The 26,925-nt window shown below is 36.7% G+C and overlaps 1 protein-coding gene across 1 annotated transcript in view; it reads left to right on the top strand.

Moving 5' to 3' along the window:
- Positions 1-7,695: 7,695 nt before the first annotated feature.
- The window catches only part of ZNF292 (zinc finger protein 292), a 30,922-nt gene continuing 11,692 nt past the window's right edge, over positions 7,696-26,925 (top strand). Inside the window, exons 1-6 of the mRNA XM_015812858.1 lie at positions 7,696-7,863; positions 15,167-15,321; positions 15,458-15,536; positions 16,100-16,235; positions 23,466-23,668; positions 25,143-25,279. Coding sequence (XP_015668344.1) covers positions 7,696-7,863; positions 15,167-15,321; positions 15,458-15,536; positions 16,100-16,235; positions 23,466-23,668; positions 25,143-25,279 — 878 coding nt within the window. The remainder of the gene's footprint in view (positions 7,864-15,166; positions 15,322-15,457; positions 15,537-16,099; positions 16,236-23,465; positions 23,669-25,142; positions 25,280-26,925) is intronic.

Here is a 26,925-nt window from a genome sequence, read left to right as displayed (position 1 = left end):
AAAAGAAATTTGGATTTAAAATGTTTCGCACTTGCGACCTGAGCCTGCTTAACACCCCTAGTTGGGGGCTGCAAGGCAAAAGATATTGTAAAAAGTAAAACTGCAGTATAGCAGTTAAAATGTCAAGGTGTAATCAATCAGACCGGTTTGTCTGAAAAACCTCCTGTGTGTGTGTGTATATATATATATATATATATGAAGAAAGAAGAAAAAGCAGTCAACGGGTTAAGCTAAACATTACACTAATCTTCAAATCCCTCTATTAACCATCTGTTATTATATTTAGTGTGTAGAAAGTCCACAAACGGTTGCCAGTCTCTTATAAAGCTGTCTAGTCCATTATGTCTAATCAAACCAGTAAATTTTGCCATCTCTGCTGTGAGAAAATAAAATAAAATAAAATAAAATCCATCAATGTCTCTATATCTGGTTCAGCGTTTTGGTGGTGCATTTTTTTTAATTGCTGCCATCAGTCGTTTATGAATGCTACCTTCCCCGTAGATAAGGGCCAGCTTGTTTGGTGGGGTGACGCATTTATTATGATTGTTATCCTTTGCACTGACAGATAGAGAATGGGCCTTTTCCGTAGATAAGGACTGTCTTGGTGGCAGGGCTCAATATCCCTATATTACCCCTGAGCAATTGTCTCTCTTGATTGCCTAGGTGGGAAAAACAAAAAGAGAGTGAGTAAAAAACAAACAAACAAACCAAAAGAAATATTTAACAACAACAAAAAAAGAGGTAAGAACTAATCTTTATCCTCAAATGTGATTGAAGTTTTGAGAAGTACAAAGCAAGTGTGGAGTCCTGATCTGTGGTTCTGTCCTCCCACAAGGGAAACAGCCAGAGATGGACAAAGCGACTGATGTAAAGTACGAATAACTGGTTGAGGGATAATAAAGAGTAATCACATGCATTTTAGCCTGATTGGACGAGTCCATTCACACCTTTATAAACCTTTGCTTTCCTATGAAAAGCTTTTTTCCCCCTGCTCCTTTGTTTTTATTTCAACTGCGATCTCTTTGCTCTACGATGGGAAATTCTCAGACTAAAGGGAGTGGCGACGCCACTTATCTAAAATGGTCTGATTTCCTGCCGCTTGCCCTAATGTCTATGAGAATGACTCCTTCCAAACAGACTGGACTCTCTCCACACGAGATATTAATGGGCAGATCCATGTGGATGCCAGCCTCACACCACCACCCCATCATTCTACATCTAAAAGACATTCATGTTAGACGATGTTATGTTGGACTATTGCCAAGCTCTATCACATCTCTTAAAAGCTGTCATTCACAGGTTACAGTAGCTCTGCCCGAGGAACCGTTGCATCCTTGTCATTCGTTAAAAGTTGTCAATTGGGTTCTGACAAAAGTATTTCAGCGTAAGAATTGCTTAGCTCCTCGTTGGAAGGGACCATTCCAGATCTTGTTAACCACCAACACCGCCTTGAAGTGTCAAGGTGTCACCTCCTGGGTGCATGCTTTACACTGCAAGGCAGTACCAGACCCAGACAAGGAAGCTGCATGGCCCAAGTTATCCAAACACACTAAGGCAAAAATTGAAGTTTTCCCAACGGGAAAAGCCAGTGCTCCTCACTGGTGTATAATATCCAGCCCCAATTAAAACAAGAAGAAATGAACCCTGATCCATCCTCCTCTGACAACTGAAGGACTCTACACCACCGTAGTTGTTTTCCCAGGACTATTACCTCTCAAGGAGCCTATGGACCTTCAGCTTCTGCTCGGATTTATAGGCGAGAACTGCTGCGCAATGGATGGTACTGATTTTTGGGGACCCTCAGTTAGGTATTAACTGAACGTAAAAAGTTTTCTGTCCTTTTAGAACAATTGGCTAATACCACTGCCGATGGATTTGAGATAATCGACGCAAAATTGACAGCCATAAGGAAAACAGTATTGCAAAACCGAATCGCCTTCGATTACCTGCTAGCCAAAGAGGGTGGGGTTTGTAAATTAGTGGGAGAATCTTGCTGTGTTTTCATTCCTGATGGGAATCAAAGCCTGTTTAATAAGATTACAAAAATAAGAAAGGTGATTGCTGAATATAAGAAGGACTCCATTTCACCATTTGGGAGCTTTGAAACAGGAGGATTGTGGAATATATTTTCCACTATATTTTCAGGCTTGGGAGGAAAGATTCTGATGCTCCTTTTCACTATATTCTTCATTGTTATACTTCTTTATATAATTATTTTGGCAATAAAGAAATGTTTGTTATCGTTCGGCCACAAACCTCCTACTGCCTGTAATGGCAGTTACAACCCATGAGTCAGGCCGAAATATTTGTCTCTACAAAAATGTTTGCTTCCATCTGAAGCTCAAAGGCTCTCAATAGCATCTTCTGAGCAACTGTGGCCTCATTTATGCAGTACTTGAAAGTCAGCTTATCTAATGACGAACCAATCTATACCTCAATGGGACGCTTGCCTTGCCCAGACACCTTTCTACCTTTTCAGCCTCCTTTAGCTATGATACAGCAACCATAGTAATATATTGCCACATTACATAAAGTAGTTTTCCCCTTTAGGTTTCACTTTGTAATCATATAGTATCCTCATGCGGTCATAAACCTCATGATGACGCTTGTGCATTGCCTTTACATCACAAGTACTACGCAACTGTCAGTGTCTATGTCCACATTGTAGGTGTTGTCTTTAAAGGACAAGAAGTGGGGATTATAAGAAAATAAAATCCATCAATGTCTCTATATCTGGTTCAGCATCCTCTTGATGGATAAAAAGTTGTTAACTCCCAGAGAATTTGTTGATTAAATAGAGGCCTGAGCCTGCTGAGTGATATTTAACCATAGTTTGAACTATGGTCTTCTATAGAATATAATTATTGCATTTGCGCATATTTCTTTATAGAATAAGGAACCAGACAGTGTGGGAATTGAGGAACTACCCTTGCATCAGGACACCTTTTGCAATGGTACATGTCAAAAGGGTAGTGTGGAAAGTTGTGGTAAAAGCAAGAAGAAGGAACTAGCACAATTCCTGTCATAATCCCAGAACCCCAGAAGTATGGGGTTGTGGTTTTAAGGTATAAAAGGATGGCACTAAAAGAGAGTTGGGGCCAATCGGCCACAAGCCATCCCTCTTTGACTGCTTGTACGGTTGGCCCTCATTGCAATGGGTTATGACAAGTATGTACTTATTGTGTGTGCTAAATTCCAATAAACCTATGGATCCTACAGTGAGATGTTTGTGGTGTGCTATCTCTTGCCTTTAATGAGTTTTTCCCTGACACTGCTAATTCAGTCAATTTCAAAATCTATTCTTCAACATGTGCCACTGTATTGTTGATTTAAGTATTAAATTTATGCTTCTGTTTTGTACCACTAACAAACTACTAGTCTTTTGCTTCCAGGATAGCAGATTCATGTCAGTTTCCCGACTGCTGTAAATCTCCAAGTTTTCAATTTTACATTATTTAACTTGTATGCTAAACTTGCATTCAGCAGAAGTCTCTCAGAACTTCAACATAGCATAGCTAGAGAAGAATCTGCAAAATAGACTACAACCACATTAAAAAGTTATTGCCGTTTGTTAGCATGAGGATGTAGTTGCCTCGTATTTGCAGCAGTTTAAACCTATTGCCCTTGCATTATAAAATTCTCTATCCTGTGCTTCATGGCCCTAAAAGCCAGTTGTTGGTTTTTGATATAACTGGCAGTTCTGCCAGGAGAATCTCTGCTTTAACTCTCACAATCTTTAAATTTAAATTATTAGTATTTAAATTATTAGTATTAATTGTTCCTGATAATTGATGTATAAAAATAGCTGATTTGTGTAGGCAAATGTATATGCTATATTGGGTGCAGAACAGAGGGTCCGCTACAGCCTATTTGGCCCTGAGCCCATCTTGGTCTGGATCTAGTCTAGTTATATGCATGGATACACTCAGCCAAAACACTATTTTTCAGCACAAGGTAATGTAAATATTAATCAATTCAGTACAGTTAAATCTTGACTGCTGTATATAATTGGTTGCATTTTCCTTGTTACCGGTATGATCTTTTTCAAATCACAAAATGGATCACATTTGAGCAGTCTATACATATCACTGATGCTCTGGAAAATGGCAAGCCTTTACATGCAGGTTTACATCTCAGGATTTCAAGATAAAGGTATTATTTCTCTATATCAAATTATAGATATGGCCCAACTAGAGTTGGCCTTTTATAGCAAACTTGAAAAAAAAATAACATATTTCCTAATATATTTACTCTCTTTCCTTTCTTTCTTTATTTTTGTAATATGACTTTGACATTGCTAAACAAACAAAACGGCAAATCAGGGACCAGACTTTACACTTTCGAGGAAATGGGGTGATGATGCAAGTAAATACAGCTTGCAGACATTGACAGGGTCAGGCTTTTTCCTTTTTTGAGAGGAATTTTGGAATGTTTCTGAATTTAAAAAAATAGGATTCATACAACCATGTTTTCTATCTCAAAATGGTGAGTTTTAGCATTTGTAGTAGGAAAGGGATAAACATATATTCTTCTAGCTTGGAAATCAACAGTTCATAAATTTAGAATGAAGAATATGTAGTGACAATGTTTTGTCACTCATTTCCTTAGCTAAAAGAACCAAGAATTTAATTCTAGAAGTACATTATTTTTAAAAATCTTTTTATTACAAAAGCCATCTCTTAATAGGGTTGCCAGGTCTGCTTCCAAAAAAATAGCGGACAAGTGGGGGGGGTGTTAAGTAGTAAAAAAAAGTAGACTGTACAGCTTTAGATTACGTACCATTTCATCATAAAGCTTTTGAATAAAAAAAATGTCCACTATTTTGTGAAAAAAAATAGTGAACATAATGTGAAAAAAGTGGACTGTCCACTCAAATAGTGGACACCTGGCAACCCTATCTCTTAATCTAGAATGTTATTGCACATCTAGCTTTTCATTTGCACTCCTAGTAATTTTGTTTTTCTCTGTTCCAAATATATAGCACTCTACTCAATTCAATATCCTTGTAACTGGCAATATAGCAGTAGTTTGCAATCAATGAAAGAACAGCAGGGATCCTCTAAAGTCTTTGAGCTTGTAATATTAATTAGATGGAAAATAAAAAGGAAATTTCTGTGAACAATAATGCAGCAGTAAAAATGTCATAGCAGCAGCTATTTTTATCTTCCATATGCATTTTTATTATGTATATTTACTGTGAATTGGGAAAAAACAATTTTTAAAAATCTGGAACATAAGGTCAGGTTCTACTCACTCAGACAATAAATGTATTTATAGTAATTTTAATGTGTCATAGAAAACTAAGATCCTAGAAATAATATTCTAGAACAGAGGTCTCCAACCTTTCCAGGCTTCCGGCCCGGAGGGAAGGAGCAGCTTCCAAATTGGTGCGCATGCACGCACACAAACAAGGCCTTGCGCACTGTCATGGCACTCCTGGCCCTGTTCACACATGCGGCATGCACACCCCTGAAGCAGCTAGCGGCCCCGTTCATAAATGCGCAAACAGACCGCACACACCTGCTCGGAGCTAGGGACCCCATTTGCACCCACACACATGCACAAACAGGGCGCAGGTGCTAGCGTGAATGGGCGGGGAATGCTCGCCCACGCATACATATACGGGTCAGCCATTTCCACGGCCTGCTGGCCAAGAGCCCATAGATTGGGGACCCCTGTTCTAGAATTTCAGCTCAACTTTAAACTCTTTTCCATTTTTATTTTCTCATAGTACCTCAGACCAGGGGTCCCCAACACCCCAGTCTGTGGACCAGTACCAGGCCGTGGCATGCCAGCAACCAGTCCGCAAAAACAAGCAAAGCCCCATCCACGAAATGCAGGCAGCACACAAAACCACACCCCCTCCGGTCCGCGGAAAAACCTCTCTCCATGGAACCAATCCCTAGTGCCCAAAAGGTTGGGGACCTCTGCCTCAGACTATATATTGTGACCAGATAACATTCATGGTTATAAATCATTCAGCTAATGTTTTGCATATGATAATTTTTATTTTATTATTATTAAAAGAATAGTGCTTAATGCACTATGTGATTCTACCAGTATCAATCATGAATCCCACAATTCATCTCCTTCTACTGTTTAATTGGGAGTCACTTCATCGTGGTGCAAAAATTCATGCAATAACGATGATGCTCAGGAAAGTGAGAAAACTTGCATTCTGCAAAAAGATGCAGCAGTGTGCAGTTCTCCAACTCCACACATCACAATGGAGGGCTAAAACTATTCCCTTACCCCAAACTGCTTTACAGGATCTGCTCCCCTTCTTTAACCATTTGAGCAGAATTCAATCTGATTTGGAAGAGTTGTGCTCCCTCTACAGGGCTCAGATTTATGCCTCAGAAATATTTGGCTATACTTGCACAGGTAGGGATGGAAATTTGGAAAAGTGATTTTTTTTCCATCCAAACTTGATTGATGTTCTTTCAATAAGGCATCAGGAGTCCTTCAATTTTCACAATTTTTCTCCTGTAAGAGTGGCACATTTGTTCAGTCATATTCCATTGCAAAATCTTGGGTGTTATGTATGGACAGTGTTAAGCAGGGATTCTATTCCAGATGATGTTTTTCCTTACAGCAGTGTTTCTCAACCTTGACAATTTTAAGGCATGTGGACTTCAACTCCCAGAATTCCACAGCCAGCATTGCTGGCTGTGGAATTCTGGGAGTTGAAGTCCACATGCCTTAAAATCGTCAAGGTTGAGAAACACTGCCTTACAGCTTCAGATCTCCATGTAAAAGAGGTGGGATAGCCTGGCAGATGTTCTTGATGTTTGGTAGCCAGTATTCTTGACAGAAGAATCAATGCAATGACAAACAGTAGTGGTGATACTAGCGAGTGTCCCTCAAAGATTCCTCTCAACCCTTCCCAATCTATCACCATTGACCAGCAACCGTGGCTTCCATTGTGCCACTGAACTTTGCACCAAGCTTCCGATGTTTTATTTCTAGGCACTTGATTTGCCAGTCGCGTGGCAGGAAAGTCAAAAGGTCTGTGTGTGAAATGTGAAATCCGTGTATAAATTTATGACAAATAAATTTAACTCTTTTCCAACGGCTTTTATTTGTCCCTCGGTCAGCTGCAGCAGTGGAGCACCTCGCAAATATTGTGGAAGGATAACCAATATCGGGGTAGCCTCCCCCACAGGAAATCTCAAGCGGACAAATCCACGTTTAAAACAAACGCTTCCGTTTACAACAGCCCCCATTTCTTTCCGCTTATTCTTGATTGCAAGCGCACTCGACATTTTCCTCCCACAAAAAAAAAAAAAAAAAAGCAGCTTTCGCTACCGAAAAGGAAACCGAGAAGCGCCCTATCAACGTTTTGTTTCCCTGCCGCCAAAAAAGTCCTCGAGAGACGTCACGAGGCGGCCAGTGCCAATTCGGCACGCGCCAACCCCGCACGTGACAGCGCTAGGACGTGTGACCCCGCCCCTCTGCGAAAAGGGAGCGCCTGGTAGGGGGGGAGGAGGGGGGGGGGNAAAAAAAAAAAGCGAGCGAACTGTCTCTCCGATCTCTCCTCCCTAATCCCTCACGTGACCGCTTCCCCGGAACGTGGCATTGTGTAATCACGTGACCCGTGCGGGAAGGGGGGGGTTTGCGGGAGGGGAGGTAGGCCGTTCTGGAGGAATTAGGGGGGGGAGGGGGGCTGCGTACGCGACGGAGCTGGGTGCGAAGATGGCGGACGAGGAGGCCGAGCAGGACAGCGGTAGTGTCGGCGGCGAGAGCGGCCTCCTGGATGTTCCGAGCCTGAAGGAGAGGCTGCTGGAGCTGGAGACCGGGCTGAGGGAGAGCAGCCAGCCGGCCGTGGAAGCGGCCACCGAATACTGTCAGCAGCTGTGCCAGGTCAGGATGGGCCTGGCCGCTTTGGGGGGGGGGAGGGAGGAAAGGAAGCCCCTTTGGGGGGAAGAGGCTGGGCGATGTTAATAGCTGGGCCGCGCTTTGCGCCTCTGAGCGCCGCCAGCACCCACGGAACCTGTCTCCAGGCGGGTGTCCCGCCCCCCTGCGCAGGAGAGGAGCTTCTGGCGGCCCGGAACAGCCCTCTCTCTCTCTCTCTCTGCCGCCCCCCCCGCCGCCGCCGCCGCCGCCGCCGCCTTGGGTGCTCGCGCTCTCCTCGAAACTCGGCCCCTTTGTTGTGTTGGTGCCGCCTCGGCTCTGGAGGGGCCTTTGTCTAGCGACGGTGGAGAGCGCCGTGTCCCCTTGGCCGAAGGCAGAGGAAGGGTGGCCGGTTCCTGGGGAGGGGCTAGGGGAGAGGGACTGGCTGTGGGTTTCCTTGCCCACTTCATTTTACCTCAGAAGGGTATGCCGCAAACGAGAGGGCGAGAGCTGGGTCGCCTACCTACCCTTCATGCCGTAGCCGTCAGCTCCCTTGCCTGCACCCAAGCATGCATCTATCCCATAGTTAAGGGGGGGGGGGTGTCTTAGTGGGACTCCCTTCATAGCCGCTCTGGCTAGGGATATTTAAAAAAAACAAAAAACAAAAAAACCGGTTCAGTCCTTAAGCTCTGCTAGCTGAGATGCGGGTTGCCTCAAACTGTCCTTGGTTCTTTCTAAATTAAGTGACCTTACTTCCTTTTTGAATTGTGGCCTGACTGTGCCTCACTTTCACTTCACATTGTCTTAAAGGTACACCTACATGCTATTTCATGAGTTGCTTATTACGTTTTCTGTTCAACGGTAAATATTTATGGGGTATGGCTTATCCTGTAATTAAGACTGATTCACTGCATTGTGTATTCAATCGGTTTACAGAGATCTCCCAAGAGGCCAAATATAAAAATAATATTAAAGAGTACTTGAATTCTTTTGTAACGTGCTAAGTTACACAAAGATAGACATTTAGAATCACTTATTTAACCTTGCTTCTGTATCGCCTTCAGGAACAATACTTTCATTTAAAGTCTTATCACTTATTCAGGTGGACCCTTTCCAGATCTGTCCTGAGGTTGGCATGAATCTATGAGCTGAAAATATGATATACTTTTCGTCACCTTTTAAAGGTTGTAAGAAATAAAAATAGTTCTTTGCGTAATTAAATTGGCAAATTAGGAGTTAAATCATTTTAATTACAGCGCTCATCTTTAGAATCGAGGACCTATCAACAGGAAAGAGCTTAGTAAAAGTATATGGTGCCTTAAAGTGGGGAAAGGTCATTGCCTTTTTGAAGCAATGGTTTTTATATTGATAAACTGTTGTAGTATTATTTCTGGAAAACAAAATTCAGGATTTCAACACAAGCAATGTGTTTCTTTATTTGAATTGAATAATTCAATAATAATTGAAATAGGTTATATGTTTTGTAATTCACATACTATATATGCAGGTTTTCTGCAGGGCAGGGCTTACGGAAACAGATTGTGTTGTATAAATTTGGACATTTGGGTTGATAATACTGGGTTAAAGAAAGAATAGAAAATTAAACAGGATTTCTGTATCTATCAAGTGATATAGTAATATGGGCTCATTTCACATTTCAAATATATTTGCTTATACAATAGGAGCTTACTTGCTCACCTCCACTTCCAATACCTTGATATTTCCCAACCTTTCTTAGAAAAATTGGGAAGATGAAAGAAAAACTTTAGTTCTTTAATAGCTTATTTGATGTAACTAAACCAGAGGTTTTGAATTATAAAACTTTGTTCTAGAGGAGTCAATGAGTCAAATTCAGTTTCACAAAAATGCAGTATTAAGCAGATTATAATAATGAAGCTTCTGCCATAACAGTTGGTTCTTGGAGTGTGAGAAGAGGTCAGTGGTAAATTACATTAAGCATTTCAGGGTGCGTTACTAAAATAATGGAATTTCTTCAATCTACATAGACGCTAGTCTTAATACCCTGCATTGTTTGATATTTAGAATCATTCAGTCACTGGTTTAATAGTCCAAATTATGAAGGAGTCACAGATATAATGTGTACTTCACCTAATCATTTACATATTGACATTTATATGCTATTGTGCATATATCTTAATTTTACTTTAATTATATTTTGTACACTTCTTAAATAACTTCTTGACATAGTATCAATTTATACACCATTTCCTATCATTAATGCGAGCATCATTAGAAAATGACTTTTATATATGAAAATGCCATTTATATATAAAATTGAATAGTATTTTAAACCTTAAGTCGCTTTGCTTAACCTAGAGTGCCTTTCTCCTGTGGATTTCATATTAAAAACAATGTTTTCAATTTCATGTGGGTGTCAGTCAAAATATCATCGCTTAGTCTCTTGTTATTTGACCATGGTTAGGTATTTCTAAATACTCCAGTAAAAGATATCCTTATATGAAGTAACCATAAAATAGCAGACTCAGAGGTACAGAGTTCTTGCTTGAAGCCATGTGACAATTGGCCTTTTATACATTTATTTCCAGCTGATTATTCTTTGTCGTGAGTCCCACATCATATTTCTGCATTGTCTTTCTACAATAAGGCCTACCAATAGTTGCACATAGCAATCCCAAATAGGATATAGTAATAAAAATGGTGGTCAAAAGCTTTAAAACAAATACAGGTAGTCCTCGACTTACAACCACAATTAAGGCCAACATTTCTATTAAGTGGGACATTTGTTAAGTGAGTTTACCACCTTTCTTGCCATAGTTGTTAAGTGAATCTCTGCAGTTGATTAGTTACTCACTCAGTTGTTAAGTGAATCTGGCTTCCCCGTTGACTTCGCTTGTCAGAAGGTCACAAAAGGTGATCACATGACCCGGAGACATAAACATGAAGCAGTTGCCTAGCATCTGAATTTTGATCACATGATTATGGGGATGCTGCAAAGGTAACTGAAAAAACGGTCATAAGTCACTTTTTTCAGTGCTGTTGTAACTTTGAATGGTCACTAAGTGAACTGTTGTAAGTTGAGGACTACCTGTAATCAGGATCATTTTTCTAATTAATAGCAAATACCATCAGCTAAATAAAACAATATAAAGTACACTACTAATGTCAAAGGAAATTAGAAATTTTTTTAAATGGACAGTCGTAATTTCAGTTGTTTAGATCATCCAAGTTTTATTATATCTAGACAGCCATCTAATAATACTCTCCAAAAAATTTGGTTGGATAATTATGCCATCTTATCTATAAAGTAGTGACCAGATTCAGGAATAGTTTACAAACAGCATTTTTAATAATACTGTCTGGTTAATAATACAGTCTGGTTGCTACTGTTGGAATTACTCTCTTGTAGTGGGATACTTTTGCTCTCTAATTTTGTATGCTTCTTATGGCATTGCTTTTAAAAGAATCAGTGTGAGTAAACACAGTACAAACTTGTTTCCTTGTTTTTGTTTTCTTTAATTAAACTTGGAATGTAAGATAGGGTAATTAATGATAGGTTGAGCCAGGGATATCCTAACATGCAACCAGTTGTTTCACTTCATAGGTTTCAGTCCACAAAGACAAATTGAGCCAAATAACTTGAATAAATTACTTATTCAACCAGGGGGAGGGTTCAGCAGCAAAGAGAACTATTCTCTTGATCCTATATTTTTCTTTCTGTTCCAGCAGAAGCCCATTTTGCGCAAAGGAAAACTGCTGGAAACAGGCAAGTCACTTAATAGAGATCCTAATTACAAGGAAGTGAGGTGTCTGATTCCCATAATAACCCAATCATTTTTAAGCGTAAAATTTTCTTTCTGCTATAGCAAAAATCCATTTTGTATAAAACCAAACTAAGGCTAGATTAAGGTAACTTAAAAACAAATTGGTGAGGGAAAGGAGCCATTAAGTTACATACAAGCCTGCCTTCAAATTATTACAATCATTCTCTCACTATGTAACAATAACAACAATAGAGGGGAATTGGCAGGGTATAGGAAAATCGGCTTCTTCCAATATATCCTGTAACTTCACATTTAGGCAACAAAGAAGTAACTGAAACAAAAGAACATTGTTCATTTTTTTTCCTGTTATATATAGGAGAATCAAGAAGGAGCTCCTACTACTCAAAAATTTCTCAAGACTTGTTCTGGCCTTGACATATTTATTAGGCAGTGACAAATGTTAAAAGGAAAGAAAAGCATTCAACCATCTTTCTAGTCAATTTTTGAATAGCATTCACATACAAATTCCTTTGTTCAAGTTGACATAAGTGAAATAAGGGCAAAAATAGAGGTTTTAGAGGGACCTGAAGATACTCTGTCCAGTTAGCTAACTAGCTTAATAGGGGAATTCTGATTTTGTGCAGTGAAAAGAGCTGAGGGTATCATAATTCCACCCCCAACAAATGTAGAAAGGAACTGCACCTAGATTAATAGCCATATAAAACGTCGTGCTCAATTGCAGGATCCAATGTATATTTTGTGCTGAAAATTGATAGTAATTTATAGATTGCTTGAATTTTAGCTTAGACTTTGTTCATAATGAAATAGCTCTATAAATCAGATTTCAAATAGAGGTTTTATATTGAAGTTTAATATCCATAATAAACTATGGATTCAGTTTTTCCTCTATTCTTTAGGTTGTCAAATAAAATTCCATAGAGTGCTTATATTATACAGGGGTCAGAAATGGTTCTGATCCTAATAATACCCTTAAGTTTTATTTATAGGCTCAAAATCACAAAAGAGAATAAAAACTCTTTCTTAAGAGGTCAATATCTTGCAGAATACAACATTTTATCCAATTTTTACAATTTAAGAGGACGCTAAAAGAGCAGCAATTGTAAACCATGTTTTAGACTGATTACTGGTTTCCAAACTTGAGTCATATCCCAGATACAGAGATAGAAATCATATTGGAGATGCATTCAGTTTGGAAGATGGTTTAAACTTACTATGTTAGGTCTCATACCGTAGTTGTGCTGTCTTTTTCTCTCCCCATCCCAGCTGTTTTAAGTTGAGCCTATGTTATATATGACATCTTTATTCTACCTTTTTTCCAAGGAGCTTAGGGAACTGCATGCTATTCTCTCTTTATCAGCTTTTAATTCTGGCAACAGTCATAGGTAAATTATGCAGAAGAGAGAGAAGCCCAAAGGCAACTAGTGAGGATTGTGACCAAAGCAAATAGCCCTGGATTTCAGTAGGCTTAGCCTGACATTCTAGCTAGTTTTTGACAGTGTATACTAGTACATGTACCAGTTGTCTATTGAGTGTTGTTATTTCCAAATATGGTCTGATGAGGTCTTAATCAGAGTGAAAATCTTTGTGTTCTGACTGCCACTTTTTATCTAGTCACATCAACCTGGGACTGGAATAGAAATGAGAACCTGAGAATGAATCCTATTTTAGCAACAACAACAACAATAATAATAATAATAAAGTTGGAAGGGACCTTGGAAGTCATCTAGTACAAACCCATGCTCAGGCAGGAAACCCTATACCATTTCAGACAAATGGCTGTCCAGTCTCTTCTTAAAAACTTCCAGTGTTAGAACATTCACAACTTCTGGAGGCAGGTTGTTCCACTGGTTAATTGTTCTGTCAGGAAGTTTCTCCTTAGTTCCAGGTTGCTTCTCTCTTTGGTTAGTTTCCATGCGTTGCTTCTTGTCCTGCCTTCAGGGGCTTTGGAGAATAGCTTGACTCCCTCTTCTTTGGGGCAACCCCTGAGATATTGGAATACTACTATCATGTCCCCCGTCGTCCTTCTCTTCATTAAACTAGACATACCCAATTCCAGCAACCGTTCCTTATATGTTTTAGCCTCCAGTCCCCTAATCGTCTTTGTTGCTCTTCTCTGTACTCTTTCTAGAGTCTCAACATTTTTTTTACATCGTGGTGACCAAAACTGGATGCAGTATTTGCTTCCAGTACTGTTTACCTTTTCCCATACATGGGGAAAAAGAAAGTTTTTTGATTGTTTTACCTACCTGCTTATTGTAAAGACTAAATTTTTAAGGCAAAGATAATTAGTTGATTTTTATTACACTTTTCCCTGTCCTCAGTTCTCGACAGCTGAGTCAGTTACAGTCAGCAACTGGTTGCTACCATCTCTTCCTTTTGTACAGAAATTTGTCTATGTGCCTGAAACTTGATGCAGATATCCTTTATAATGGAATCCATTTTGCCTCAACTTTCACTACATTGTGTTTTGTAATATCATAATTCAAAATATCAACAGTTTGAAAAACCTCTTCACTTCTGTGAAATGTGATAGTCATCACCTCTTAACAGCAATCCATCTGTCCTGTTCTGGTGAAAAGGAAAAGAGGAGCAGGCTTTAAGAATCAGATTGGGAAGGTGTGTTATGGAAAAACCTTTGAATTTTATGAAATAACAGAACTTGCAATACTAATTTCATCTTCTTCTGATTTTCTTTTAAAAGCACAACTTTTTTCATGATAAATAACAGGAGACAGGATTTCTGGGAGGGGGGGTTTCCACAATCATGTCCCAGAATTTGCACAGAACAGTCTTGCGTTCCCTTCAGATTCATAAATTTGTCTCATTTCAAACTTAAGAATCCAATCTTGAAGCAGATTGGATTGTCCTTGCATAGCCCTAATGCACAGGTGCTAACCCTTACAGAAAGTGTAATAAAACATAACTGAATACATTGTCAAAGTAGATTGCTTCTTAAAAGAAAAATCTATCTGATATCATTTTTGTTCTCTTGTCATATGTTGAAAAGTTCTTCCTTGTTACATTAGTATATAATATAATCTGCACTCTTGAAAACTTTATGCATATTTCAATCAAGTGCCACTATACTGCCATTTTAAAATAGTTTTTATCATTACTGTTAAAAACAAGACCTTTTATAGAGCTGAAAATTTCTGTTGTCTTCTGAAATTATTTTTTTTTTTGCATCCACTCCTTCAGTATCTTAATATTGAGCATAATTAGAAATCAAGATATCATATACAACCTAATCAATGTCCAAAAGCTAGTAGCATGATTATTGTCTGATAGGAGCTTTTGCAATAACTAGCTATTGAGGAATGGGATGTAGCTTTTATAGTGTTGCATTACACGTACTGCAATACATTGCTTCTATGGGTCAGGATCTAAATGTTCTGTTTCCACATACCTGGAAATTGAACATTTCAAGGAATAAAATCTTGTTTATTGGTGCATTAGTTCTAAGAATGTAGACAGTATGCTCAGAAAACAATAGTTGATATGCTAAATGCCATTTCTCCAAATTATAACCTATGCTTCTATAATGACTCAAATTTCTATTTTATAAACAGACCCTTCTTGAATATGCAGAAAAGTGGAAGACCTCTGAGGATCCCTTGCCTTTGTTGGAGGTATATACACAGGCAATCCATGGATATATAAAAGCAAGGCCTGACCTTACCTCTGAGTGTGAAAATGTAGCCTTTGTGCTTGAACGCTTAGCTCTGTAAGTATATTATATATTTGTTGTATATAATTTTGTTTTCTCATTTGTTTTAAAGCTAACCTTTGTTAAGTCTAAAAAGTAGTAGCATTAAGGGCACTTAATGCTGACCTTTACATTATTCCATTTGCTTTTTCAGAAGCTATGCTGAACTTTTGCTGTGCTTGCCTCTTGAACTTCCTGAAAATCAATGGAAAGAGTTTCAGTCATTTATTCAAGTAGGTATCTTATTTCATAGCTAGTATGTATATAAATCAGTTCCATAAAATAAAGTTCAAGTGTGCTGTTGCAATAGTACTAATAATATATGTAAGATTATTGGTTTTCATTGTTAAAAAATCATTATGATTCTCATTGTTTACTTAAAATGATTTAAATGTAACACAAGGAAGCTCTGGCTTGGTTTAATAACCTGTCATTGTTTGTAGGTTAGCACTTTGCTTAATATTTTAGAATTCCATACCGCCCTTACTTGTAATTCTAATTAAAATCTTCTATATTCAAGATGAGAATAGAATGTTAGACAAGGACAGTATTTATATTGTATAATTATAATAAAGGCAGAAAATTAAATAAACAAACAAATGTTACAATGTTCTTATATCAAGATCACTAGATAATTCCATATTTTTATTTGCAAGTTTTCATTGGATTTAGGTCAATATGCAAAAAATTGTAGGTTTGCATTATGTTCTTAAGCATGGTAATTAGTGAAAATATTGGGATTTTGAGGATTAAAAATGCTGGAGCATTTTTATAACAAATGCTATTCTTTTTCCAGATGGCACATACAAAATTAATGCAAAATGGCAGCTGTCAATTACATATTTTATCTGTTCTTGCCCAAGAGGATGGGGCATGGAAGAATCCAGTTCTTCGCAGCATTCTTTCCCAAGAGTTGCTGGATTGGGATGAGGGTAAGATGATAGTTTGGGGAAAAATTAATTACTGCTTTCTTTGCAAAACATTTTTTAAAGGATACTGCCCTTTTAATATTTTTGTATCACAAATTTTGAAGATATTGTATCTCCTAAGTTTTTCATTCACCAATTCAAACTAGTTATTTTTCTTGAGTTAGCTTGCAGAAATCTTCATATATAATGATAGGCTGCAATTGCATATAAAGAAACATATATAGTATACCAAAAGAATCCTAAAATCAGACTGAAGAGTATTTATAAGAAAGAGTACCCTATCCAGAACTACTCTTATAATGAATTATTTTGGATTTATAATGTGAAAGGAGCCAGCACCTCCATTATTATTACAGTACTATAAGCCCAAATATTTCTTGGCTGCACAGTTGTTCACATATGAAGATTGAGTGTTCATATTATTAGAGATTCTCCCCCTTCCCCTGGAATTCCCAATCATAAATGCCTCCCCACCCCAAAGATAGGTTGCATGAAACTTCAGTAGTAATTTTTATGGTTGCTTTTAATATGCACAATGTGAAATTTACAATGCTTGTTACTAAGCAAAGCACTTAGGCATTACACATATTTCAGTTATTCTTGAAATAAGAGAAATATTCTCTTTTATTATTATTTTATAAACACCTTACCAGTTAAACAGAGAGGTTATAGGTAGTCCACGTTTAACAGTCTTGCTCCCTTCCTCTCCATTTTTGTCAATTTTAACCAATTTAATGTCACTATTTAGTGTTTTAATTATTGTAAGCTGCCTAATGTCACCCCAGGTGAGATGGGTAATATATCAATCAATCAGTCAGTCAACAATAAAATAAGGACCCCAATTGGGTTTAGATTGCCTAGCAGTCATTAGGTAAAACATCATGTGACTGTTTACCCTGCTTAGTGACAGCAGTTCTGGTAGTTCTGGTTGTGTACGTTAGGTCAGGACTGCATCATTGCTAGAGCAGGACCTCACATTTGTCCTGCCATGCTGTACTAACCTCCACTTCAACTTCTCTCAGACTGTGGAAAGCCGGGAGCCAAAAGTCGCCTCGTGGTGAGATAGGCGGCAAACAAATTTAATAAAATAAATAAAAATAAAAAGGACATAAAAAGGAAGATAGGTGGGTGGGGGGAATTGAAGGGCATTTAAAATCATAAGTGCCTGCAGGCTTCCAAGCATCTGAAATTTGATAATAGGGCCCCAGGGGTGCTGCAATGCAGTAAGTCCCTTTGTTCAGTGCCATCATAACTTCAAACCGTCACTGAATGAATGGACAAGGATTACCTGTAGAGGCAAGCTGGATCGCCACTATCCAAACTGAAGAAGGCAAAGAAGTAACGCACATGAAGAAGTATAGATATTTTCTGAAGGTAATGTTGAATACTTTTATTTGAATGGTAAATGACCTAAAACCTGCTAAAATTTAATTTTAAAATTTTTATTTCATTGGAAAACGGGCTTCTTTGCACTGTAGGTTTATTTCTAATTTCTAAGTAAACGTGTACTATAGTGAATTTTTTAAATATATATTAACAATATGTCTATTCATAGTGAAATGATCATTATTTTAAAATCTTATTAAAGCTGGAACAGTATGGTTGGAAGTTCTTAGATTTATTTGAGTTGATTCACTGGTGGAATGGCATCCGTTGGTAATTCCCCCCCCTTCCCCATCCATTCCTTTGTAATTCTCAAATAAGTTCTGAAGAGTTTATGGAGACAAAAAAAAATTAAATAGAGGTTCCATTATATGAATAGGAACTCATTTTTGGAAGCTTATTGATTGAAGGTAGAAGATACCATTGTTGGTTGGTTTGGAACTTATTGCCTGATTGTGCTGTTTTTTCTATTGTGAATTTTATTATTTCTTTTCTCTGCTTTCATGAAAAGATGCACTATACAGTTTGTAAGAGAAGACAAGAATACTAATACATGGAAGTAGAAATTCCTCCTCAATTCATATGGTGAATTCAGTATGAGCTTTATATCCGGGCTTCTTAGCCAAATACTAATTTCTCCAAGTTAGGTAGCAAATTCAGCCATATCATGTTTGTACCTTTCATTATGTAATTTTATTTATGATCAGATTTTTAAAGAAAAGTCTTATAATGATGCTTATGATGATGATTTTTTTTTTGTAGGAAGAGGTCTAAATCCACTTTGCAGATATACAGGGATATAGGAATATCTGTAATTAAATATTTTGACTTATGGAAGTATCAACAGATTTTTAACAGTTCTTGTAAATGCGTTTCATAAATGGGAGAAATATTTTGCATTCCAATTAAAACATGGCCCAAGTTCCAATTGCTCCCATCTGGGAAGATGTTCTTGTGAAAACTGAAATTTTATGGACCTGAACATAAGCCCTTCTACATTTAATAATGTCTGGTGGTTACTCAGGCAGAGATTTAACTTGTAAAATAAATTAAGTACAAAAGGCTTTTCTTTAGCCAGCTGATAGGCACCTTTCAGTTAAAAATGGAAACTCTTCCTGAATTCAATGCTGTTCAGCGTTTATATAATATTCTCTCTCTCTCTTTTTTTTTTTTGCTGTTTACTTTTTGTAGTTCAAGTCAATAACTTTTGATGTTAAAATAGAGATTTTTAAAAAGTTGCAGAGTTTTCATTTTTTATTTCTGTAGTCTTTTTTTAAAAAAAAAATTAATTTGGTAGATTATTGTAGAATCAGATACTATAGCTAAGCAAGCTCTCCTTTTTAAAACATCCTTTTTTTAAAAATTACAGCTACTCCTTCTGAATAGTAATAGAACTTTAAAAAATTAAACAAGCACTGTAGAGACTTGAAGACAGCTACTGCTCCTATCCTTAAGGTATAGGTAGTCCTTGACTTACGATGGCAATTGAGACTGGAATTTCTATCACTCAGTGATGCAGTCATAAAGTAAACCCTGCAGTTCCAGTTGCCGTTGTTAACTGAATCCCACGGTCATTAGGTGAAACCGTATCACCTTAAATGCTTTGCACAGCCCTAATGCCTTTAATTATGCTTGTCAGTAGCACTATTCACAAGCTGTTATGTTTACAATATATAGCAAACTATTCTGGTTTGCCTAATTTTTGAGGTATTTTAAAGGAATTCCTTTTAGTAATAGAATTGTAATAAAAATTACATCCATTTAAAGATTGGTCTAGTGCAGGGGTAGGCAACCTTTGCTCTTTTATGACTCGTGGACTAGTGGTTTTATGTATCAGACTATAAAGCAGGTGACAGTGAGTTCTAGTCCTAAACCATGAAAGGCAGCTGGATGACCTTAGGCCAGTCACTCACTGTCAGCCGAACTCATCTCACAGGGTTGTTGTAGGGAAAATAGGAGGAGGAAAGTGTGTTGGATATAAGATAAGATAAGATAAGATAACCTTTATTGTCATTTTTTACCGTGGGCACACTGGCACACATTAAAAATGAAATTTTATTGCCTGCTCTCAAAAGTGTACACATACATAGCACACATATAAACATGCTGTATATAAACATATGTATATACCTACACCCTTGTGTATAAATACATATAAATATTAATCACTGTCCATCTTGAATACCTAGCGGAAAAAGGAAGCTTGAATGTTCACAAGGTTGATACTGTATAGAACAAAACTGTGACTGAGCCTGGATGTTCTGCTTTGGATACCACGAAGCCTCCTCCCAGAAGGTTACAAGGAAAACAGGTGGTAAAGAGAGTGTGTAGTGTCCCAGACAATCCTGCGGACCCTGCTCAAGCATTGCTTATATGCTATGTCCTGGATAGAAGGGAGTGAACTGCCAGTAATCTTTTCTACCATCCTCACCACTCTCTGCACCGCAGTGATGCTTCCAAACCAGACTGTAATGCAATATGACAGGATGCTCTCGATCGTCTCTCTATAAATGTTCACCATACTATATGTTCACCACACTGAGGTATTTGTAAAAATAATAAAGGTAGGGTAGGTAGGTAGGTATTCCTTGGGTACAAGTTAAAATTCCATGAGATTAAATATTGCCCCATATTTGGGAAATGAAAAATAACCCTTGACATTAAACCTTCTAAATATTTCTTAGCATTGACGTGACTTAACAGTTCCTGTTTATAAGTTAGATAATACATTTTAAAACTCTCAAGGTCCTTTTGTATCTTATTTCAATTATAACAGAGTGTTAACACAAGAGAAACAACCTGAAATGGAAAACATTGTGGTTTAAAGGATTATTAGTTCCTGTGGGTGGAAGAACAAGTCTAAAAAATAGCAAATTTAATATGTTACCAAATCATTTGAAAATGAAAAAACTATGAATGTTAAACAATAAATGATAAGCAAATTTAGCATTTTGTTTAACTAAAAATATACATTAAACTTTTATACTTAGCACCTCTTCCCACTTTTAAAATTTATGGAAAACCCGAAAGTAGAATCTTTTTATATTTATTCATATTTATATATTAACAATTAAAATTGATGCATTCATTGCTGCTACCACTTCTCACAATTGTTTGATGGGATTTTAATATTGTGTTATTTTTCACCATCAGCTGGCAAATAATTTTGATTTTGTGAATCAAGCTGTCGTCCAACATACTTTAGGAAACATACAAAATCAACCTTTCTAATTAATATGATTCCAGATTTCAAAGACATGTTTATTACTAATAAGAAATCTAAAATAGGCATGCCTGTTTTTTAATTTAGATTGTAGTTACATGAATTTCCAAAAGTTTTTTTTAATGGATTCAGCTTTCTGATATAAAGACATAGCTTAGTGTTATCTTTTTTTAGTAAAACTAATTTAAAAGATCTCAAGCTGTAAGTTTAAAGATATAAAGTGAATATTTATTTTTGGTTCAAGCATTTTTGAGCCATGAGCATCAGAATAGAGTATGATTATTATAAACTATTTCTTACTTATAATTTCCATTTATTTATTCAATTTTTTCAGTACTTTTCATTTAGATATATATTTCCACTTTATAACAAACTAAATCTTACCCACAGACATTTTTCCTTTGTAAAACAATTTTTTTTGTTATAGTGAATTCTATAGGCTATTGAACAAAAAAACATTTTAATCAAAAATATTGACTATTTATTTGTGTGTTTCTTAACGGATCTGATTCATCCATCATTGTCAAATATAGTTTCACTTTTCAGAAGTTTATAAGCCCAAATAATTATATACCTCCAGAGCTATTATACACAGGGCTGCCTTAAAGAAGCAGTAGTCAAGATTGTAATCAGAATATCAACTGGAGTCTTACAACATTCATTTTGATAACTGTACTTAGCTGTAGACAATTTGTCTCAATTTTAGGTGATGAGTGGAAGCCATTATCTACATGCAGTTGATTGTGACATCAAAGGAAAGGTTTTTTTAATAAATAAATAACTGGAGTAGCTTTCCTATGTTATTTATTATCTACTACATATTATCAAAATCCTGTTGGTTTCTCCATTTTGTTTTGATATAGAAGGATATAGCTCACTGCTTGAGTATAGTTCTAAGATGAGTATTGCTAATTGTTTTAGTAATGGTTGCCTTTTGCTGGAATGTTTTTCTTAAATTTATTATACGTTATCCCAGTATACAAATTTTGTATTACAAAATGTTATGTAATATAACATTTTAACAATTGATTAAGAAATATTTTTATGGCTAGAGTTCATAACTAGAGCCTAAGAGGTGAGCTTTTTTGACACTAAACATATATTTGACCCATAGAGCTGAATCATGATGGTTTTGAACCTTTATTATCATTTTGTGTTAACAGTCAATTTTTAATCTTTCTAATATCTAAACAGTACATTTTAATCTTCCTACATCTAAAGTTCATATAAACATTTTCACTTCTATTAAATATTTTTGCAGTTTGCTTTACATTACAGTGACTGTTAGTGACTGAATAGTACAGTGACTATTTCTAATATTTAAAAATGTTTATCTTATTTATTTAAATGTCATAAGACCACCCATCTTAATCTGAATTATTAAAAGAATTATAGGTATTTTTCTTCTTGTAAGAATCTTTGCAAATCATGTTTTTATCAGTTTAGTTATCATTAGATTTATTAATTATATCATGATTGTCTTTTCTTCCTCTACTAAATAATAATGGATTATTTTCCAATTGTAATATTAAGCTGGATAAGGACTAAATCTAGAGTTTCTTAACATTCTTTCTGACTGCAGCCCCTTCAGCCCCATTTAAAATATTCTCCATCTTTTGGAATAGATTTGGGTGCAGGCCGGGAGTTCATTACAGTATCCGTTTAGCTGAATGACCCCAGTATCTATCCCATTTATCTAATTTCATCATCTTGCTAAAGTAATTAAAGCAATGGGTTTACCTGTCGGAGTATCAGTTTTCATATTATAAGACATCTTAATCCAGCCAGGCTAAGGAAAGTCTGTGGTGCAGTTGATTTTATTATTAATTAAAACTAGTCTTGGCGATATAGTTTTGTTCGTTTATTGTGTACAGTAGTTTTATATTTATAGATGAGTCATAACTATAAATAAACCATCTGGTTTCTTCGGTTTCTCATTTATTCTTCCCCCGAAGACCCAATTTCTACCACTTTTTACACATAAATTTACTGATTTATGATATCAACAAAGAAAAAATAATCTTAAACTAGCCCATTCATTTGCTAATTTTTGCACAATGTCATGGTAGCTCAGGTATTTCCTAAACTACAGTGATTTTAGTATTTCCTCAGGGAGGCTTGAACCCATGCTGAAAATAATCTAAAAATAATTTTTTTTCAGGTGGTTAATGTCCAAAGCATGTGTGTTTGGATATGGTTTGAAATGTGGTTGGCTCGTGGTGAGGGGATGTGGGTTCAGGATTGAATATTATCTTGGTGACAGTGACAGTTGTGGGAGAGAAAGTAAAGAGATGCCTTGGGTGAATTGAAGTATTTGATAAGATATGCTACACCGGGGCAGTTAACGCAGGTGAATACACAGGCAAAGAAGGGAGGGAAAGGAAAGCACTGGGAAGATTTTATATAACACTACAATTAAGTTGACCATGACATTGAAGAACTGAGATTCTTGCCCTTTATTGTTAGAACTAAATTTACTGCACCTTGTCCAGGCATTTGGTTTATTGGTCTTTCTATAATTACAGTTTTTCTAACAATATTTATATTGAATGTTAACAGTGTTATGCAGATTTGATATGCTAATTATATGAGGAAATAATATTGCCTGCAAATGGTCTGTCTTTCAGTGAATAAATTTTTAGCCTTCGAAGGCCCAGTGCTGCTGGATATGCGTGTTAAGCATTTGATGAAAACAAAGCAATTATCTCAAGCAACTGCCTTAGCAAAACTATGCTCAAACCATCCAGAAATCGGCAGCCAAGGCAATTTTAAACAAACCTATCTAGTCTGTCTTTGTTCTGGATCACCAAATGAAAAACTAATGCAAGAGGTGAGTATATTTTATGTCTGTTTCTCAAAACAAAATTCCTTTCTCTTAAAGGGGAAAGTATTGGGAAACATGATCTGAAAATTATGAAAGAAACTGAAGTAAGATCATAAGTACAGTCACAGTTTCACTTAGTGACCGTTTTGCTTAATGACCAAGTTTTCAGCCCCAATAGTGGTTGCTAAACAAGGGCTACCTATATAAGGCAAAATTGTGGTTTGCAGGAACTAGTCTTCCAATTTCTTGCCTTTCTTTTGCAATTGATTAGCAACAGTGTTTCACTACAGTTGGGATCAGAATGTCTGTCATAAGTCATCTCAGTTGAACCCAATTGTGCAACAATGTTTATGTTGGTTGTTAAGGGAACCACTGCAGCAAATCGTGGTTGTTAAGTGTATCCAGCTTTCCCAAATGGGCTTTTACTACAGTTGTGACCAGAATTTCTGTTATAAGCCATTGGAGTTACAAGTTGAGTTGGACCCACTTTTATGAAATTTTTTACTGCAGTCATTAAGCAAATCATGTGATTATTAAATCCAGTTTTACCAATGGGTATTTTTTTGTGGAAATGGGCAAAATAGATTGTAAATTGTGATCATCTAACCACAGGGTACTGTAACTAGCCTTAAACGTGAGCCCAGTGCCAAGAGACCAAATTGCCAGTGACCATCGGGATGTGCAATAGTTGTAAGTGTGAGTACAAGTCATAAGTCACTTAGCCAAGGCTGTCATAACTTTGAGTCATGCTAAGCACAATCATAAGTCAAAGATTATTTCTATTGATTTTTTTTAAAATCAGTGAAATAATAAATGATAATTCTGGGTATGGTTTTCTGCAGAAGTTCTTGAGATATGAAGTAATTGAGGTAGCTATTGCACTAGGTGCAAAGTGTAGATAGAAAGTGGGAGACTGAATTCTGTTGCCGCCTTAGGTGCAAAGCCAGATGGGTGACCTAGGGCCAGTCACACTTTCTCAATCCTAGGAAGCAGGCAATAGCAAACCACCTTAGCAAAATACCTTGCTAAGAAAATACTCCTGGTGGTCCCTAGGAGTCAAAACTGACTTGAAAGCATATTCTCTCTCTTTCTCTCCTTCTTTCACAATATGCATAGAATAACAGTTTGGGTAATAGATTTAATATATAAGAATTTGTTTTATTTTTGAAAAATAAATCTGGTTTTACTTCAAGCATAGGCACATGATCTGAAACACCAAGGTTTCATGTGCACTTTGAAAGGCTTGACAGTTGCCTCACGAACATTCTAAGGTTATTAAAAATGAAAAATATTAATGTGGGAGAAAAGGAGAATTAATAAATGTGTAGTAGGAAGATAATTCAATTAGCTTTTAATATTAGTTGTTAAGATCCAAACCCATTTATTTTTGAAAGTTTCCACCGTTTTGAAATGTTACTATCAAATTATCGTTCATTTGAAAATAAACATTTTATTGTTCATGATTTGTCTCGTCCTACAGATTGCAGATATAGACTGTAAAGATGCTTTAGAAATGATCTGTAATCTAGAATCAGAAGGAGATGAAAAGAGTGCTCTGATTTTGTGTGCAGCATTCTTATCTCGGCAGCTACAGCAAGGAGAGATGTATTGTGCGTGGTAGGTTCCAGTTTATTTGATCTCTGTTTTGATCAGCATATGTCTCATTTAGCAGTAAAATTAAGGTTTTTATCACCAGATAACTAATGCACTTGAAGTTATTTTTTAAAAATTAAAGGTCATGTAGCATATTGATTATTACATAGCAACATTAGTTTTAAAGTCTTCAAAACATCAGTTTCTGGCTGTCTATTTTTCATTAAAAATTTAATGTTCTATTAATACATGTTGCAGACATAATTTTTTAAATCCTGTCTGCATTTTATGGCATCTTTTTGTGTGGTTATGAAATCTTATTCCAATATATTTTTATGGAGCATTTGCTGGTAATAAGCAGGCTTTTTAAATAAACATAAACTTATATTAGAATACAGTTAACATTGAAATTTCCATTTCTTCTAGGGTAACATCAGAAAATTTACTTTCAGTATTTAAAAATGTTGTTAGTTTTGAAAATGTTGATTTATTTAACGTTTCAGGATGTTTTATGCACTGAAAAGCATGACAAAAATAATGCTTGAACAGTAGTACTGAAGTATGATTTGTGGCTTTCTTTATTTTTTAACTCAACTCCAGCCTCTGGAAGATTTTAGATGAACAATATTTCATCCCCTTAACAAACACAAAAATTAAGTTTTTTTCCTCATGGTCATCTTTAGTAATTTAGAGCAAAGAGCACCATAATTTCACAGAGGGGTATTCTTCATTTTAAGGGATTGCGTTTTTCTGCCAAACGGCGCAAGGTGTTTCATTTATTGATGTTATTTATTTATTAAATTTATATGCCAATAAGTTGACCCTGGAATTCATTCTTTTGTTAATGAGTAGTAGAATGCCTGCAGAAAAATTCTTTCAAATTTCTACCCTACTGCAATCTGAACAAACACTTCAATGATCTACAGCAGAGGTTCCCAATCTTTTGGCACCAGGGACTGGTTCCATGGTTCCACAGACTGGAGAGTGCGTGGTTTTGTGTGCTGCCTGCATCTCACGGATGGGGCTTTGCTTATTTGTGTGGACCTGTTGCTGGCATACCGCGGCCCGGTACCGGTCCATGGACCGGGGGTTGGGGACCCTTGATCTACAGTGAGAATAAAACACAAAATACATAGCAGCACAAAATATATGCCTAAACCCACTAACAATTATTAAGTTGCATTCTACCCCAAGTGGCCTTCAGTAGAGTTCTGTCTTGTGCTTCTTCTTCATGTCTGAACCAAATTGAATTCTAACGACAAATCATTCCAGAGGACCAGATATATTACAGAAAAATAATGATTCTGAGTTTTGACCCCAGAAGTGGAGAACAAGCAACTGCTTCTCCTGGCACAATAAAATTGATTAGGATAACTCCAGTGGAGAGATGTGATCCTACAGGTAACTTGAGACCAAGTTAAATAAAAACAGTGTAAATTAATACCATTAGCTTAAATTGCACTGAGAAGTTAAGATGGAGCCAATGCAGGGCCTTCAAGACATAATGTTATCTTACCAAATATTGCCAATGAGTAATTAGGCCATTGCATTTTCTGGCAATTAAAACTTCCCACAGTCTGTAAAGATGTACCATGTAGAATGCATTACAGCAGTCTACGGTGGTGGTGAAGAGAGCATGAGCCATCATAACAAAGTTTTCATGTCCTAGA

Source organism: Protobothrops mucrosquamatus, unplaced genomic scaffold (genome assembly GCF_001527695.2).
Source record: "Protobothrops mucrosquamatus isolate PMUCROS unplaced genomic scaffold, P.Mucros_1.0 scaffold114, whole genome shotgun sequence".
In the NCBI taxonomy this organism is placed as follows: Eukaryota; Metazoa; Chordata; class Lepidosauria; order Squamata; family Viperidae; genus Protobothrops; species Protobothrops mucrosquamatus.
The sequence above is the reverse complement of the archived record's forward strand: the minus strand, read 5'-3'. Positions and strand labels throughout refer to the sequence as shown.